Genomic DNA, 19,462 nt, shown 5'->3' on the forward strand with positions numbered 1-19,462 from the left:
ATCAACGGAGCACCTGAAGAGACTAATTTGAGCTTTTCTGTACTTCTAAACACTCTAAATATACAACAAAATGCATTTCAGGATTTAGCATGATATGTCCCCTTTAAAACCTATAGTCATGGTATGATAGGATGTGTCTGTTTATGGCCTCATGCCCTGTGTAAAGTCCTCTTTTGATTAATAGTTCAGTCAATAATATCTATGTACCTTTTAGGTTTCATGTTTTGATCTTTAACTCTTGTGTCTCGTCTCTCACTGCTTTCAAGTACTCCTGCTCGTGTCTTCGCTCCCAGTCTCGTCAGCGTGCTTGAGCATTAGGTTCCCTTTCTGTGTTTGTGTGAGTGCTTGGACACAGAGTGTTTGTTGGGTCATTATTTTTGTTCATTGTCCTCATTGCTTTCCCTCTCCGGTTCATCCTCTTGTATTTGTTTGTATGTGAACTTTCTAACTCAAAAACCAATGGATGGATTTTCATGAATTTTTCAGGAACTATCTGAAATGGGACACGGAACAATGGATTCAATTTTTAAGGATGATCAGAAACAATATTACAAATCTGGATCAGTATTGCAAAATCCCTATGCTCATCTGTTTGAGCTGATTCTTAAATACCTCCTACTGGTGACTTACGTACATGCTTGAGTCATAAGTTGTGTTTCACACACTTTAGAGTGTGAATGATCATGATTGATCAGGATCAATGATCCAAATAACTGCCAATATCTAGCAAAGAGGACATTTGGTGCTTGGCGGAGGTTTGCGCTCTGTGCTCTTGTTGCATATTGTATTGATTATTACACAGTAGCCCCTATTGCATAAAATGACCTTAAATAGAAAGATATTGCACAAATCTAACCAACTTTTATCTCTGTTGAAACAAAGCAAAAAAAAGAAATTCTGTTGATAACATTAATAATACATTTCAAACTTAAATGTATTATTAATTAAATGTATTTAGAGAATTATTTTTTTCTGCAAATAATAAAAGATAAATACTAATTTGCTGTCAAAACATGTTGTACAAAAGGTGCTAAAATGTTGTGGTGTTTCCAGAGTCAGACGGGTGTTCTTTGGTGTAGGTTGTGTCAGGTATATTGTTAACATTAACAATAATCTTACCAGATACAGTAAGTATTAGTATTCAGTAGGAAATTGGGTCACAGAATGTTTCTCCACTTGGAGAAGAAAGGATCAAGCACTGATCCACTCTACTTTGAAACAAAAGTGGACTTGTCCATTCTCATTCAATTGAATGGAAGGTCCAGTTTCAATCAGAGGTCCTGATTGTGAAGTCTGTTACCTCTGACCTCCGACGAGGTCATCACCTTGGTGACACGGCCACGAGTCTGTAAGCGGCCGTGCTTTATGTCCTGGCATGACTTAAACACAAAAATATGCTCCTGACAGAGAGCCAGTCTGTCTGAGGAAGAGAGGGAGGTAGGAACTGTGAATGGGCCCAGCATAAGGAAGAGGCTCAGGAGAGACAACAAACATGTACAAATACAAGCAAACCTCACGTTTTGAATTCAATTATTTCCTACAGGTTGTTCTTGCATATCCGCAGCCACAGACCTGAAGCTTTTCAGCCAATTCACTTCAAGCTATAGATAAACTAACATGCATCTTGAATAAATTCAAGAAATGTTAAGACAACCAAAAAATCACCTTCATCTGTTTGCTTATTCTAGTGCAAGGGTGGCCAATCCTGGTCCTCAAGAGGCACTATCCAGCATGTTTTAGATGTTTCACTCTTCCAACACACCTGATTGAAATGACCAGGATTGTTATCAGGCTTCTACAGAGCTTGATGATGAATTAATCATTTGAATCAGGTGTGTTGGAAGAGGGAAAAATCTAAAACATACTGAATAGTGGCTCTTGAGGACCAGGATTGGCCATCCCTGTAATCTAGTGTTTGATAATTAAAGACAGTAAAACTCAATACTCTCACATGTGTCTCACCTGAGAAGAAGAGGGCCTTAAACCCTTTTTTTGACACCGTGTTGTCAGACTTGAACTCGATCCTCATGTTGTTGTACTGAGAGGTGACAACGTCAGGCACTTCTGTGCCGCAGTATTTACCATGTAGCTTGGAGTCCGAGGAGAGCCCACTTCGCACCTCAACGTAGTCGTACTTACACACCTGAAACACAAAAAACAGCATTCACATACAACCATCCACCAAATCATTTTTACATAAGTTACACAAACTCACCTCATTGCCCTCCAGCTCAAAGGCCTCAAACTGTATGGAGATACGATACTGATTGGGGGCGATCAGCTGCCAAACACAGTTCTTATTAGGTGGATATTCTTTAGGCCAGCCAGGAGTGCTAATGGTTCCATTTAGCTTGGACAGAAGGCCGCCACACGCCGCTGCAAACACACACAGACAACTCAGGGCCAAACTTACCCTCTGATAACTGAAATAACTCACTTTTCATTGAATCATTGGTTGGTTAAAGCTCAGCAGGGGAATACAATACAACATTCAAAGAATGATTCATTATTACCAAAGCTAATCTGCAGCCTTTGCCTATAGCTGGCTTTATATATATACACATATACTGTATATATATATATATATATATATACACATATATATATATTATTAGTTAATAAGTTGGTGTCTTTAGTGTTATGATGCAGATTTATCTACTGTTTGTTATATGTCCTGATCATCATTTTTGGCTCTCGATCCCATTTTTAGAGTTTAAGATTCTGCCGATCCAAATTTTTTCTGATCTGATTTTTCCCCCTAGTATGTAAATAAAATTTATACAATCGAATGTCCACAAGTTGGACATATTTGTGTGTGTAAATTACTGCTCTATTACTATTCCATTACAAATCAGTACACTAATGGTTGTGTGTCAAACGAGTCATGTGAGACCACATGAGAGTGAGGATGTGTAGGACAGAGCGCTCCAGTCGATAAGTTAATTTGTAGTTCATGTGTTGATTTGCCTTGTGCAAAGGCATCACAGGATCACATTGTGCTGTTAGATAATTTTATTCACTTGTATTGATGCTTTTTCATTCTGTACACATCACTGGTGATACATTTTCTCTCTGAGTGGAAATTTGGGAACCTGTGAGGAGAACTGAACTATATAAACATTGTGTTCTAACCACAAAGAAAAGTATGCGTATATCAGTGTGGGGTAGATCTGTAGAATCGGATGAATGAGGAGTTAAAGTTCAAATATAAATCAATATGAGAAAAAAGGTTAAAAGTGCACATTATTTTGAGGTACTTGTTGAGGGATACAATTATTTCTAACTTTTTGCACTGTCAGAGATGAATGAAGTTGGACTGTTTGTAAAGTGAAAGTGACTCAAGAAGTTAGTTATTGAAATGTATTTTAAATTAATTTGAGAATGTAGTAGGAATCTATTAGTTTTACTTCTACTAACCTATTTTCAGACTCCTCATTTTGTATGATTATGTATTTATGGGTGTTATTTTATCTGTATTTATTTTTTAAATAAATACACTCATATTTCTTTCATTCATTCATTGTTTCAGACATGCAGAGGGCTACAAAAAAGAAGTTTGGCTGAATCCCTTTGAACCCGTTCTCGAGCTGATGTCTATTCCACTCTGATTTGAGTGTGATGTTTTCCTTAAAGTATTTCTTACACATTCATTAGTTCATATGTGGTACCGAATCTATTTTAAAAGAGTGTTCAAACTTCCCAGCATGTTTCTGTTTTGCAAAAAAACCAAACAACCATGTAAAGCATTGCAGCAATGGTGAATTCAACAAAGGTGACACAAGCCCACATGCATGTTTATCCATGTTTACCTTCACAGCTCTTCTTGTCAGTAGAAAGTTCATAACCTGGGTCACAGGCGCACTTAAAGCTGCCTAGTGTGTTTACACACTTCTGCTCACATCCACCATTGTCAGGCTTGGCGCACTCATCTTCCTCTGAAAAACGCACACACATCACAGAGTGTCAGTGAGGGAGACTTGTGGGAGAACACAGTGTGTCTGTGTCACACACCTTTAAAAAAGTTTGCAGCAAAGCCGGCCTTGTTCACCGTGCCGTCGGAGACAAACTTCATCCACAGTGTGTGCGATGTGGAGCGTACATCCTCAGGTTTGTCATGACCACAGAAACGGCCAATCAGGGGGCTTGTTTCCAGGGGGCCGTCCCGCACCTCCAGGTAGTCGTAGGCACAGCTGTCATGCTTCTCAATCTAGTCAAGACCACAAAAGAAAGAGATACATAAATGTATCTGAGTCACATCAACAAATGTCTTTCTGACACAGGGCAAAGTTCATTTTCAGCCTTAGACTTTCTTGAGCACATATTTATGAAGCATTGATCATTTCCATTTCTACCCCAGTATAAATACCTGTAAAAATATTCACATTCTGAATGGATAAGGTGAATGCAGTGGGTTATATTCTCTGAACAGAGTTTGCAAAAAATATGTTTTGTTCATTAAAGTTTCTAAATTGACCGTAGGAGTGAACACATCCACATTAATCCTGGGTGTGCAACCATTGATATGTATAGGGGAATTTCCTGCAAATTGTATTGCTATATTTGAGCTTTTGTTGTGAAGGGCAGAAAGGGGAAGTTGTGTGTGCAGCACAGAGAGAAAAGACCACTCTATTTCTTCTGGTCGGGAGCAGCATCCTAAACAGGGAAGCCCAGACCTCCCTCTCCCCAGCCACTTTGTCCAGCTCTTCCCGGGGAATCCTGAGGTGTTCTTAGTCTCTAGAGTGTGTCGTGGGTATTCCTCAAAGTATCCTTCCAGTGGGATGTGCCTGACTAGGTAGGCGTCCAGGGGAGATCCTTATTAGGTGCCCCAGCCACCTCATCTGGCTATTCTCAATGTGCAGGAGCAACGGCTCTACTCTGAGCTTCTAACCAAATCTCTAAGGAAGAGCCCAGCCACCCTATGGAGGAAACTCATTTCTGACGCTTGTACCTGCGATCTCGTTCTTTCGGTCATGAACCAGAGCTCATGACCATAGGTAAAGATAGGAAGATAGATTGACCAACTAATTGAGAGCTTTGCCTTTTGACCCAACTCCCCCTTCACCATGATGGATCAGTGCAGACTCCGCATCACTGCAGATGCCGCACTAATCCGACTGTCGACCTCTCGCTCCATCCTTCACTCATGAACAAGACCTGAGGTATTTGAACTCCTCCATTTGGGGCAGGATCTCATTCCCAACATGGAGAAGGCATTCCACCTTTTTCTGTTCGATAACAATGGACTTGAATTTGGAACCAACAGGACCACATCATCTGCAAAAAGCAATAACCTTGAGGCCACCAAATCGGACCCTCTCAACGCCCTGGCTGAGCCTAGAAATTCTGTGACAAAGGGCAGCCCTGGCGGAGTCCAACCCTCACTGGAAACGAGTCTGACTTACTGCCAGCAATGCAGACCAAGCTCTGACTCCGGTCGTACAGGGAACGGACGGGCCATATCAGAGGGTCCATTACCCCATACTCCCAAAGGACTCCCCACAGGATTCCTCGAGGGACACGGCTGAATGCCATAAGTCGACAAAGCACATATGGATTGGGCAAATTCCCATGCACCATCAAGGACCGCATTATTCCTTGATGGTGCATGGAAAGCTCTGCAACAAAGGGGAAAATTATCATTCTGAAATTTTATTACGATATATTACTTAAATGAAGAAAAAAAAACTTCACTTCAGTTGTAATGTTGTAAAAAAAAAAAAAGATTAGATATGCATCTTATAAATGACCTTTGCTTATTTCCGAAAAATCAAACATTGCTCAGTTATCTTTCACCCAAATCCTTCTACAAAAGCCCTCTGTCTATTTTCTCTTTCTCGAGGGTAAGTTCTTGCAAATGTGTGTTTCATTTAGCCCTCGTATTGTCCTTGACTGGTTAAATTTGGCAACATTCCCTCAAGGCTTTCATGGGATCTTGTGTTCTTTAGAAGGGAAGAGATAGTGTCACAGTAACCTTAACCTTTGACCACAAAAATCTAATCAGATTGTCCTCTGTTCAAAGTGAAAACATGTGCCAAATTTCTGGAAAACCTTAGAAGCATTTGAGCCGGAACAGAAGAATAAATGGAGACAATGAGACAAATGTTTTTGCCTTTTAAATATTTTACAATACTGTTTTCTGCTAATCTTATTTTGCCTTTCTTCAAATTCTGCGGCTTCTGCTTTTCAGGAATTGTCTCTTACGTAACTGAAAGCATCATCACAAGTTCTGGGAAGTTTTTTGACTGAGTTTCTCTTCTTTAGTTTCTTTTACACCCACACATACACAAATGTGCCCTTACCCCCATTATATTTCTAGCTACTACCAGTGGGCATGCACTGTAGCTGTTCCCATTCAACGTTCTTGAAGCCAAAATACGGCGTTGAGGGGCGCTTCCATCTTGCAAATTTGATGTCATTTGGAGCCAAAGTCTGCTCTGTAGGGTGTGGTGGGAGGAGCCCTGGTAACACGCCCCGGATATTTAGCGTACTTAGGCAGCCCAGCTACGCCACAAACTTAAGTATCTTTCCCACTGGAAATTCTACCAATATCTTGTTCAGATGATCAGATCATAGAGGTTAGTACTAATACTAGTAGCTCAAAACTGAACGGAAAAGTTTAATGGTGTCTCAGCTTTCCTTCACGATGTAACTGCTATTCACAAAGAGAACTACGCAAGAGCCGCGGCTATCAATCATTGTAATATATTACATCAAATCCAGTATTTCAACCTCAAATAACTTATTTAAAACAAACTTCACAGAAAAAATTGCACTTGAACACAATGTAGGGTGATAATAACTAATGATCACAGCAGAGTTTAGGTTTGGAAAAAAATTACGTGACGAGTATTTTAATTTTACAGTTTGACCCACATCCCATCCGTTATCATTGAGGAGGCGGGGTTTATGACCTATACTGCAGCCAGTCAGCAGGGGGAGCTATAAAAAAAGCTCCCCGTGAGTGTGCGTCGTCCATTCTTTTTACAGTCTATGACTGCTACCAGTCATTCCAGTAAAGAATGGTTGCCCATGTGCGCTCCTTGACAGCCCCATATTCTGCATGATTCAGATCAGGTCCACAACACTTAAATGCAAAGGGTAGCTCCTTATCAGGTTTTCTGTAAAGCTGCATGATGACACAACCATTAGATCCTGCTGTGTTGGAGCAAGAAGACTGTTAATGCATAAAGCATGCCTGTGAATGAATGAGTGTCAGATCAAAAACAGAGAGCAGGGTCACCTCGAAGGCCTGGAAGCTGAGGCCCACGCTGAAGCCCTCGGACACTGTGATCCTCCACACACACTCTTTGGAGGGTCTGTAGTCATCCGGGTAGTTGGGAGACTGAATTTGTCCTGAGTCTTTGGTGATGTCACCACCGCAGATGGCTGCACAGGTTAGAAAAAACAGAAGGAGAATTGGTGACCACACACTACAGAATGAGTATATCTGTTGGTTCATGGTAGTAATCAGTTTAGTAATCGGTTAGAAAGAACAGACGGTTTTAATCCATGAGTCAGGACACAAATGACACAATAAAAAAATATTATTGTTATTTTATTTTGAAGGGCAGTGTGTGGACTATGCATATTTAAAGGTATGATGTAAAGGTTTCACCAAAACATAACTTTCTTAATTGTATGTCTATCGATAATCAAGTCAATTTTCTATACTTCCTTTTCTTTCTAAACTGCACTTTTTAGTCAATCTAAGCTTTTGGCTACATACCTTTTTTTATAAGATGGAAGGGGAACAACTCCCCTCCATCATCTAAACCTGCTTGATCTTTTCTTTTTAACATAAACTTTTTTTTTTAAATGTTGTCAAATTGCAGGTTCAAACATTCCAGGTTGAAACAGCTCATCATTAGAGTTTGGACACCTGGGGTCCCAAAGCTTTAACAGTTTATAACCTCTGAATTACGAGAGGACCTAATGCTTGTCTTGTTTTACCTTCATACACAGCAGCAAAACCTTTTCCCACCCAGTTGCTGCTGCTGCGGAACTCAATCCACATTCTGCTGTCTGTTGAAATCAAGACGTCAGGAAGTTTATCGCCACAAAACCTTCCTGCAAAATATACAGCCAAAAAAACATGAAAAATAGAGACGTAATTAAATTCTTAAAACAAATAATGGTTTTGCATTCTCCAATCCACATCTAGACTGGGCACATTATCGACACAATTAATCTAACGTATGTGGCGGATAACAAAATGAAACGTCAGTTTGTCGATACTATGCACAGACGCCTTAAACGACCACAATGTATAATCTCACAACTTTCAGAGCACTATAGAGACAGCTACTCCAGTAATGCCTAGGATCGTAAAATCCTGACTCAGTTGTAGAAACAGCTGTTTAGAATTTGGCATCTTGTCAAACTTCACCTGCATTTCCTGTCTTTGACCTCCTCTACTTCCTGGTGTTTACAGCTGGAGTGCTACAAGAAGATGTAAAACATCAGTGCTATTACAGCCTTGCAGTAACATTGGTTAAATGCTGCTTAATTCAAAAAGCTTAATGTATTTTTTCTAAGAATCTTTTATATCATGTATTTAAAACATATAAAACACGGTTAATCTCTTATCTTTGACAGTGAAATGTCCTGAAGCCTAACCCAACTGAATTAGAGCTCAATCCATGGTAAAATGAAGACAGGACGCCTGGTTATCACAGTGTGATGCATATTCACTGCAGACAGACACCAGAGGACAATAAACCAACTCCTCACAGAGACTTTGAGATTTAACAAACACTCAGACTCACCGAGCAGCAGAGCTTTCCTCCAGTATCCATCACGGACCTCAATGTAGTCGTACCAACAGAGGCTGCTTTTATAGAGATCCATGGTGGTGAAGTTCAGAACAATCTAGTGGAGTGAATGTAAATATTTATAATATTAAAGTGCAAAGGCAGAAGATGGCCCAGCATTTAAATATCATCAATGACAGGAATGTGTTTGCAGCGCACCTTTTCTCCAGGTGTAACAGATATCCTCCAGACACAGTGGGTGTAGGAAGGATATCCGTTGGGGTACCCCGGAGATGAGAAGTTGCCTGTTGAATCTTGAAGTGTCTCTCCACATGCTGCCACACACAGACACAGATGCATGTGTTTTTGTGGTAGGTCCTTTGTGCATTCATATAACACTGTCTCTCTTTCATTCTTACTGATTTTATAGCAGGTTATGTACTCTTACATTACTCAACATAAGAGAGATGTTGTACATTTAGGCTTGTGTGTGTCAGCATTAATATCAATGGTGTGAAGTTTGAAAGAGTAAAAAGGTTCAAATATCTGTGATAATAGGACTAGGCTTCAAAGCTAGGATCTCACAGACAATAGCAGCACAACCAAAACTAAGGACTATTTGAGAGAGACACCCGTGGTCAGACGCTTGAGAAAGCCCCCATAGACACACCTAAACTACTGAGGAGAAACACCTGGATACAGGCTGTCACTAGCTGTGCTTCCACTACAGATTTTTGCAAAATAAAGGCGATGTTTCTAAATGTCAACAAAGTATAATAAGCCTTTTCACACTCTGGAACTGTGCATGCACGACCTGCGGGGGTCATAGGTCGAGAGGGATATAAACGTCAACAAGCTCGTTCACTCTGTTGATATTTCCAACCCAACAGCGTTTGTAATTTTATTACAGAGATCTTTAGTGTTTTAATAGTGTTCATATTATTATTATTACATATATTCGGACTCGACGGGCGGACCAGGGCTTTCCGCTGATACCACTTTTGGCCGATCCGAGCACTTTTAAAAACCAATGGGTGCAGCAGTATGGAAACAAGGGCAGTCCCCTCACTTCCACACATGTTATCCCTGGTGAATGAAAACACCAACTACTTGGGTCTCCAGCGGGCAGGATTCTGACTCTACCCGGGAACTACAAAAATACTGTATTCGGACTCAGGAACCATGGCTTTCCGCTGATCTGAGCACTTTTGTAAATCAGATGGGAGAAGCAGTATCAAAGCGAGAGACCTCCCTTGCTTCGACACTCCTCTCCCAAGCTGTCAACTTATGATTGTTATGTATTTTTTGTATTTACCTTTATTATTGTTAGTTTCTTTTTTTGAGTTGTGCAGTTGTATTAACAACCGTAAAGTGTCTTTGAGTTTTTGAAAAGCTCTTGTAAATAAAATGTATCATTATCGTATTATTGATGGGACAAGCGAGATTTGAAAAAAAGTGTGAAAAGGACAGTATGAGCTCTCACTTAGAAAAGGTAAATTTATGAGATACACCATTCACTAACCAGGTCCAAGTTATTATTTTAATTCAATTTACAAATTTGAAGGAAGTGCACAAGATGGACACTAAACAGGTCGATAAGTGAAACAGTTACAAAAGTCAGAAAAAAACCTGAATTTTCAGCCTTGGAGCCTTGGAGTCCGATACGACGTTTACGCAAAAAATCTTTTAAAGAATAATCGCTACAATGGGAAAAATAATCCAGATCTCTGTCGACGAAAACTGAACAAGAGCGAGATTTCCGAGAGTGTGAAAAGGCTTATTGCGCTTGTAATCGGACGGTTGCCGATGCGAATCTCACCCAGGCCATCGCTGTGGGATGTTGACAAGTCCCTTAACCCCTAACTGCTTCCCCCAGACGCCACAATATGGCTGCCCACTGCTCCTCAGGGATGGGTAAAATGCAGAGAACAAATTTCATATATGTAATAACATACAGTACATGATGAATAAAGGCTGCAGGAAGACGGACGCTCACAACCTCCTCATAACACTTCGTATTCCTTTGTTGTTTCACATCTAATGTGGCACTAATCATTTTTAAGTCTAATGATAAAAAAATGTCCTGGTCTCCTCTTCTGTTTACACGTACCGCGCCATGTTTTCTCGAAGAGACGTGGTCATGTGACCAGGTACCTCACATGATGTACCCATGTACGTCACATTCTGTGATGTCTATTTGGGGAAAAAGAGTTTCTATAGCGCTTTTGCGACACATTTCAATATCAAAACATCTGAAAATTCCTCCTCATGAAAGTGTTAAAAACTTTTTTGCGATATTTGAGTTTCCATTACCAGTTTTATTGCACTATTTAGATTTTGTACATTAACAAGAGTAATGGAAATGCTGCCATAGACACTTTCCCTTTTTCTTCTTCTCCTTTGTGTGATAATGTTTACCGCAATATCTTCTGGTTTAGTTTTTCCCGCAAGTCATGCTGCCCTTGAAAAACTCTTTGAAAATCCCTGTTCTAAAACTTTGAAATCAGTTCACACAAAAGGCAGTTTCAGTGTAAATAAGTTATAAGTAAATAAATTACCTGGACATCTATAAAGCTTCCTCGCTTGTGCAATGTCTCCTTTACTGAGCCTCGTCCGCTGACCAATAGCGGGCCGGACCCCGTTTTCATCTCTGGAGGGCAGGATGGTGTCGAGGAACATCCCACTATAGATAAGACACACAGTAGGAATAAAACACAGTACAAAGGCCGTCGGAGCACAGGTCACAATTCACAGGTGAATATATGGAAAGAAGGCTTCTGGAATTATTATTTACTTCATAAGTCACTTTATGAATTCTGAAGCAAACAGCATGGTAAACTGTTTCCATTATTAAGATAATAATGGAAACAGTTAATGATATTGGTAAATGGACTTGATTTATACAGTGCTTTATCCATACACTGAAGTAGTCTCAAAGCGCTTTACAATATCAGCTCATTCACCCATTCACACACCAATGGTACTGAGCTGCCATGCAAGGCGCGAGTCAACCACTGGGAGCAACTTAGGGTACAGTGTTTTGCCCAAGGACACTTCAGCGCATACACAGGTATAGACGGGGAGCAAACCGCCAACCTCTCGATCAGAAGACAACCCCTCTACCACCTGAGCCACATCAGTTAAAAACTTTAACTGATGCAGAGAACAAAGAGTGATCCCTTAGTTAGATTTAGAGCATATTCAAAGTACAAGTTGGGGATTTCTGAGAAAAGGAAATCCCTGTACAGCAAAGGTGAAAGAGCTTTAGCACATCCTGCCAACTCAGATTCATGATAACTAGCAATGTACAAAAAGTCAGCGGAAAGCACAAGTTACAGCACTTACTCTCCTTGCAACACTGTAGACTTTTGGCATTTCAGCCAAACCAACAGCTCACAAACGATCAATCAATGAAAGCTAATATTTTACCACCTGGAAACCCCTCCGCTCTTTTTAATAACGTTCCAACATTAGCCATGGAGGATATACATGTAGCCTTTGTCCTAACAAAGAACAGTGTGCACCCTAAAATGCAATGCACTTTTACTGGTTGGCATCTATAGCTTGGCCAGATAATAATGGAGGGGATGCGAAGGAAGTCCTGAGCTGGGACAATGAGTGATACCACAGCCAAATACAGGCAAGAAAAACCCTAGCAGTTTGCTCCAAAGAAGAAGAAGAACAAGAAGAAAAAGAAAGAAAGACATGGAGGAAAGTCATGGGTCCTGACCTAACCAATTTCAATTTCATCAACTAATATTACGTATGTTGGGAAGGAGAAAAAGAGCTTGGCAGGTTTTACCGAGAGAAGGTGTTCCTGGCGTAGTGCATGATGCTATCAAAGTCGTAAGGCTCGCCAAGTGAATTGACCTCTCCTGGCTCCATTTTGAGGAAGTTATACTCCTGGCCTGGGAAGCACACAGATGTAGAAACAATAGGACATCATCAATATGTGATCAAGAGAACTTCAATCAAGTCGAAAGCAATGTGGCATTTCAAGGCCCTGCATTGGAGTTTTTGGAGCTTCAAGAGAGCTATTGTTGAGAGCACTGGTAATCTTCTAAACATAGCCATCTTTGTGATTGAAAGCAACAACTGTCAGGTACAGAGGAGTGTGTTTAAAATGTGACAGACAGTGGTTCAGGTGACTTCACAGTCATTAAAAGGCTCAATCACACTCTGTGCCCATCTGTGAATGCTGTGAAACAGCCTAAAGGATCCTGACAGAAATCAGTCTCACCTGGTTGGATGTTGTCCCGAATGATGGTCACGTGATCATCGCGGTCGGGCCGTGTGTGCTCGTGCCAGAAGCCGATGACGTGGCCCAGTTCGTGTACCACGATACCAAACTTATCACAGTTCTTTCCAATTGAGATGGCCTGGGGCCCGTTGCCACGACGACCCACATAGGAACAGCACCTGTCAAGGTGAAGGGTGACAACAAGGAAATAGGTCCATAATGTTTACTACACGTTCGGCATTAGAAAAAATACATCACAGGGGGTGTGCTGTGTTAACAATGAACACGCTCACACACACGCACACACACACACACGCACACGCACACGCACATACACAAACATACACACCACACACAGAGTCTCTTCAGGATTTCCTGCACTGTACTACATCTGAAGGAACAGCGCCTGGATTTATTTACATAAATTGCTCCTGTAGTGCTGCAGCATCATAACAGTATGCAGTGAGATTTCACATACTGCATTGCTAAAAGGACACACACACACTCGTGCAAACACACATTCTCTTCTCGGGTTAGCAGAGACATCTGTGCCAGGGTAACAAATCTGATTAAAGTTATCCTGCAAGCTGATTGTACAGTGGGGATCAGGAGTCAGTGGAGTAGATGGTCTTTTTTTCTTGCAGCAACAGTGTCAGTGATTTTGCACAACCCCGAACATACAAGCACTACATTCAACTGTTAGAGATTGTTTGCTCTCACACTCTGGGAATTTAATGCAGCATATCACATTGTTTAAGCTCAAATGTGCCAAAGTCAATCACAGAAGAAAAAAAAAAATCATCATTTAATTCAGGACAACCTATTACTTTCAAAAGGTAATCTATGTTGTATTATTTATTATGATGTTAAAAAAAGAAAGAAAGAAACAGCATTTTATTTAAAAACAATACTATTATTTAATTATAAAACTTAATTATAAATGGGTGACAGGTTGGGGTTTTGAATCCCGCTTCCTCCAAAGTATTGCTGTGTTTTGGGACACTACACCTTATTTGCCCCGTACTAATGTCAAAATGTATAAATGAATGTGCTATTTATGTGACAATATTTTTCTTCTTCTTCATATTTCTTCCTTCAGGCTGTGGCTACTGATATTGCTTAACATCAACAGTATGTCTTTGGGTCTTATGTCCATCATCTACAGCTGCCTTTACCTAGAAAAGGTAAACACTCATGCACAATAATGCACAATAATGTTTTCGTAATTCATTGTTTGCTGGTTATTTTTTGCTCAGATTTCTAATGTGCCCTGTTTGTAGGCTGGCTTTTGTTATTTTGTCTCAAGACAGCTGTGGCTACAGATATAGCTTACCTTCACCAGCATGACTATGGCGTTAATAAATAAAGCCCTGTTTGAATTTCTCACAACAAAGCTAACTTCATTACAACATAATGCATAAGCATTGACAACAAGTCCGAATAATACTGATCATTATCTTGATATTTTGTTGTATATAAATACGAAGTTTGTTATATTGTTTGACTATCAAGCAGAAAAAATAAGTTAATGCATAGAACATAATGAAAAGTGCATAACAAGTTGTGCATATCTACACAGCATTAGTAAAGTCATATTTCATCCACAATTTTCCTATGACAGGATTCGTTTCACAAATGCATTTGAAGGAATTCTCTTTGACAAGTGTCAAAGGGTAAATAAAAATATAGAAGCACAACACCTTCACACAACAGCTGAGAGAAAATATGCATATGCATTAACATATTTGCTCACTTAATTTATTTTGAAATGCAACAGTTGACGAGTGAACCACTATGCTGTCACACTGAAATCTATTGTCCTCATAAAGTCTTGAGCGAAATAAAATGTGCTAATATTCTTAATAAAACTATTAGTGAAAGCAGGACCTGTCTATTTATTAAAAATTACTGCTGTGTAGTTTTCTTATAGAATTATGTTTGAACAAAAGCAACTTTTTACAAACAAAACTGTCATCTCAGCTCCTCTAAAAATTCCCTCCAATGCAGCCTGTGAAGTGTCATCACTGTACAAACACACTTTGACCCCCACTGTGCTGCCACTAGACAGAACAATGCACTTCAGCAGAGTATGGACAAAAAAGTTGCACGAACATACAAACACTTAGACTGAGCGGTGTGATTGGTGGGACGGGGAAACAGGAGCAGGACAGGAAGGAAAGTGGAGCCATTGTTGAGTGACCGCATCGTCTCTCAGTGTGACAAGGTCACAAGTGAACTCGAGGTACAAACACAGGGACTGACACACACACACACACACACACACACACACACACACACACACACAAAGGGAGAGAAACTCACCCACAGGGTCTGTATGTGAAGACGATGTAGCTTTCCTCGTCTGTCTTCTCAATGAAGCTCACACATGTCTGTTTCTCCCAGTGACGCATGGCCTGCTTGAACATGGCCCTTTGAGTTCCTGAAAGGCACGTATTATATAGCGCATGTGTGCGTGCATGTGTTTTTTTAATGCTTGGTTGTGTGTGCAGTAGTCTCCAGAGGATCTGCTTACCGGTGAAGTTTCCTCCGATGACGTAGGGGATGACTCCTCCAGGCCATATCCTTTCAGCCCGAGATGTGGCAGCTCGGCGACTGCGAGACTTGACGACCTTTCCAGTCCTCCCACCTTTTCCAGTTCTGCTCTGCAGAATAGCAGCTAACTGGCTGTTATTCTGAAGAAGATGGCCTATTGCAGGGGTAAAAGAAAAAAGTTCATCTTTGAAGAAGTCCTATTCTGGTAAATATCACCTAATCATTGTACATCTACACTGTTGAATGAGAAAACTTTAAAACAAGTGTGAGCTAAGGAGTAATTTTTGACTGCTTAGCTCCAAATGTACTTCAGATATTCAATGATTCTATTCAATTAGGGCAGTTTCCTCAGACGTTGAAGACTGCATATGGAGTTAGAATCCTGCCAAAACCTCACAAACACAACATTTTTCACTCATGGCCAATGACTAACAGTGTGGTTTGCAAATACAAAACATCATTCACAATTACATCATTCTTCAATTACAAAAAATATCTTCAAGTACAAAAAACATTCTTCAAGTGCAAACAAGACGTTTCTGAGAAAGTTTTTCATTGTTGTTATCCATGATTAATATATTTTTGTACTTGAAATGCCTTTCTTTGCATGTGTAAAACAAGCTGTATCTGTTTATTGAAAAATTATGTATTTGTTTGATACGTACGTTTCTTATTTTCAAAACAAAATACATTGTTTGTGAATTTTTTTTTTTGTATTTGCAAACCACACTCTGTTTGTTTGTGAATTGTTTATGAGGTTTTGGCATGATTTGAACTCTATAACTGCAGTTATCAATCAGCTACTGAGAAAAGTTCAACTTGGATGCATCTGTAATAAGTAACTACAGGCCAATATCAAACCTCTCATCTCTAGAAAAAATAAAATCATTGAAAGTGTTTTTTTTAAACAAATTCACAGTTCTATGATGCAAAACAATGTTTTCAATGAATTCCGACATAGATTTTAAGCACTCCACAGCACTGAAACTGCACTCAATGACGTTTTAAACAAGACTCCTCTGAATAATGATACATCCAAACCCTCCGTCTGGACCTCATTGCTGTATTTGACCTGGTTCAGATCTTACTACAGGACTGCTTTGTCTCTATTGGTAACATCGTCTGAGCAAACTGAAATTTCCTGCGGGGTACCTCAGGGGTCCCTCTTTGGAAAACTTCTATCAAACAACTACATGGTGCCCCAGTTCAGATAGATAGAATATCTTAACATCTCTAACCATACACATGCACTTCATATATTTTACTTAGTGTCTCTGACCTGAATTTGAATTTTTCTATCCCAAAAAGATGTAAAAAAAAAAAAAAAAAACTTGTTCATGTATTCATTTTTTTGTAGATTATATTACTGTAAAGGTGTTGGCAGTCAGAAAGCTGCAGCTTGTCAAGAATGCAGCCGCCGCCGGAGTCCTTATAGTAACACTAAGTAGATGGAACACATTACCCCTGGTCCTCAAACTATTACTGTGGCTTCCTCAAACTTCAAAATCCTAGTTTACAAAAGCCAAATACATCCTTGACATGTTATGAGGCATCCAGAACCCTTAGTTCAGGGATGGGCAACTTCCATTCCTGCATGGGCCGCAAAAATTTATGTTTTTCTGATCTGATCAACATTCATGCCAGCATTTACAATAATGACCAATCTGAACATTAAAACAGGAAAAGACAGTTTTTTGTTGTCATATTGTATATTTTTCTCTAATTTTGTGTGTTTTTTGAGTCATTTTGTGTATTTTGTTGTCGTTTTGTTTGATTTTGGAGTCATTCTGTATGTTGTGGTGAAGAAGTCGATTTACTGGTCGGTCTTCGTTCCTACCCTCCCCAATGGTCATGAGCTTTGGGTCATGACCGAAAGAACCAGATCTTGGGTACAAGCGGCCACAATGAGTTTCTTCCGTAGGGTAGCTGGGCTCTCCCTCAGAGATATGGTGAGAAGCTCGGAGTAAAGCCACTGCTTCTTCACATTGAGAAAAGCCAGATGAGGTGGCTCGGGCACCTAATTAGGATGCCCCACGGATACCTTCCTGGTGAGGGGCACATTCCTCCAGAAGGAGACCCCAAGGAAGACCCAGGAAAGACTATGTCTCCCTGCTGGCCTGGGAACACCTCGGGATCCCCAGGGAAGAGCTGGAAAAAGTGGCCGGGAAGAGGGAAGTCTGGGCTTCTCTACTAAGGATGCTGCCCCTGCGACACGACTACGGATAAGTGGCAGAAGATGGATGGATGAATGAATAGTCCCAAAGCACTTTACAGTATCAGCTCTTTCACACTTACACACCAATGGGATTGAGCTACCATGCAAGTTGGGATTCAGTGTCTTGCCCAAGGACACTTCGACAGGTATAAGCTTGGGATCAAATCCTTAACTCTTCAATCAGAACATGACCCCCCTACCTGAGCTACGGTCGCCTCATTCTTAATGTTTTTAATGTCATTTTGTACATCTTTTCTCAAATTCTGTATTTTTTGTGTTTTTGGAGTCATTTATGTGTATTGTTTGTGTGTATTTTTTGGATGTTTCTTGTCGTCCTGTATATTTTTGGATTCATTTTGTGCGTTTACTGTTGCCCTGTTGCCCATGTCTGCTTCATTTTATCAGGGACGGATTCACTGCATGTTCCCAGAGTCAGAAATAAACACAGCAAAGCGCTGTTCAATTATTGTTCCTGCTCACATGACGTCTGCATTAGCGACCAGCATTTCTAAATTAGGCTTTAAAACACTGTTGTTTATTACAGCATTTTCCCTCATTGATCAATCAGTGTTGTTTAATCTTTTGTTTCATTTTGAACTGCCTGCTAAATATCTTAAAATCATTGTGTTTTTTTAAGCATGGTAAAAAAAAATTTTTACTGATGAATTTTACAATTTGTCATGTTTTTTGTGTTTTGTACTTTTTGAGTTTGTGATTTCATTATTTCTGCCTGATTGTTGTCACTTTTAATCACGTGAAGCACATTCTGTATGATATGTGCCTTGCCTTAAAATAATTTTTTTTTTTTTTTTTAACCTACATCCTAATGAGGTGTATGTGGATTGAATTAGGATGATTTTGTTTTTCTATTTTCATTTTTTATTCTGTAATCTGTTTCGTGGTAAAAAAAATGTATTAATCAAATTCTGCTGTATTGTTTGTGTAATAGCGATGTCATAACACAATATATGAGATGTGTCGCTCTATTTAACTGACATTCTGTGTGCATGCTTTTGAGCGTAATAACAAAAAACTTAACAGATTGAATTATGACAACAATATCAAGCAAACACAAAACAGACAACAAAACAATTACCTAAAATCTACATGAGACAAAATGTTTTATGTTTATGTTTGTGCCGGCCTGTAAATAATGAGATGTGAGTTGGTTTTTCTCAAAAAGCATCTTAACCTCAGCCACACTCCTTATGCCATGATATGAAGAGCCAAGCAATAACTACACACAGACTAAATTATGTCACTTAACTCAAGTTTTAAAAAGTAACTCAAACTTTAACAAGTGAAGACTAACTGTACCTGAGCCAGATTTGTGTATACTTTCCAGCAGTTTGTGTAACGATCCTCTCTTCTTCACCGTTTCATGTTCGTCTTGGCCACCTGACACACACACGCACGCACGCACACACACACGCACAAGCCAAAACGCAGAGAAACAAAGCACAAACAATGCGTGATTAATGCCAATATCCTCAGCTAGCCTCATTGAGGGCTTTTTCCTGTTCAAACTGCTGTGCTTGCAGAAATGAATCCATTTGAAGGGAAACGTGAGAAATAAATTATACAGTGCAACTATAGAGAGAGAGGTTGGTGTAAATGTCACAACATTTTCAAGGGGATCCAGCTTTGCTATGGAGGAGGGGGGCTTTCTATTGGTGTAACTGCTGTTGCATAGACTGATCTAAA

General features: G+C 39.9%; 1 protein-coding gene across 2 annotated transcripts in view; it reads right to left on the bottom strand.

Annotated features, from left to right (window-relative positions):
• tll1 (tolloid-like 1) overlaps window positions 1–19,462 on the bottom strand; it is a 68,374-nt gene that overhangs the window by 17,662 nt on the left and 31,250 nt on the right. Inside the window, exons 4-17 of one of the 2 annotated variants that reach the window (XM_028447573.1) lie at window positions 19,076–19,156; window positions 15,524–15,697; window positions 15,313–15,430; window positions 12,991–13,169; window positions 12,553–12,658; window positions 11,309–11,433; window positions 8,970–9,085; window positions 8,766–8,868; window positions 7,951–8,022; window positions 7,241–7,386; window positions 4,012–4,207; window positions 3,810–3,935; window positions 2,216–2,376; window positions 1,963–2,143 (exon numbers count right to left, since the gene is read on the bottom strand). In XM_028447573.1, the coding sequence (XP_028303374.1) occupies window positions 1,963–2,143; window positions 2,216–2,376; window positions 3,810–3,935; window positions 4,012–4,207; window positions 7,241–7,386; window positions 7,951–8,022; window positions 8,766–8,868; window positions 8,970–9,085; window positions 11,309–11,433; window positions 12,553–12,658; window positions 12,991–13,169; window positions 15,313–15,430; window positions 15,524–15,697; window positions 19,076–19,156 (1,884 nt within the window). Of the gene's footprint in view, window positions 1–1,962; window positions 2,144–2,215; window positions 2,377–3,809; window positions 3,936–4,011; window positions 4,208–7,240; window positions 7,387–7,950; window positions 8,068–8,765; window positions 8,869–8,969; window positions 9,086–11,308; window positions 11,434–12,552; window positions 12,659–12,990; window positions 13,170–15,312; window positions 15,431–15,523; window positions 15,698–19,075; window positions 19,157–19,462 lie in introns of both variants that reach the window. The other variant, XM_028447566.1, reaches the window with a different exon arrangement.

Source organism: Gouania willdenowi, chromosome 1 (genome assembly GCF_900634775.1).
Source record: "Gouania willdenowi chromosome 1, fGouWil2.1, whole genome shotgun sequence".
NCBI classification, from domain to species: domain Eukaryota; kingdom Metazoa; phylum Chordata; class Actinopteri; order Blenniiformes; family Gobiesocidae; genus Gouania; species Gouania willdenowi.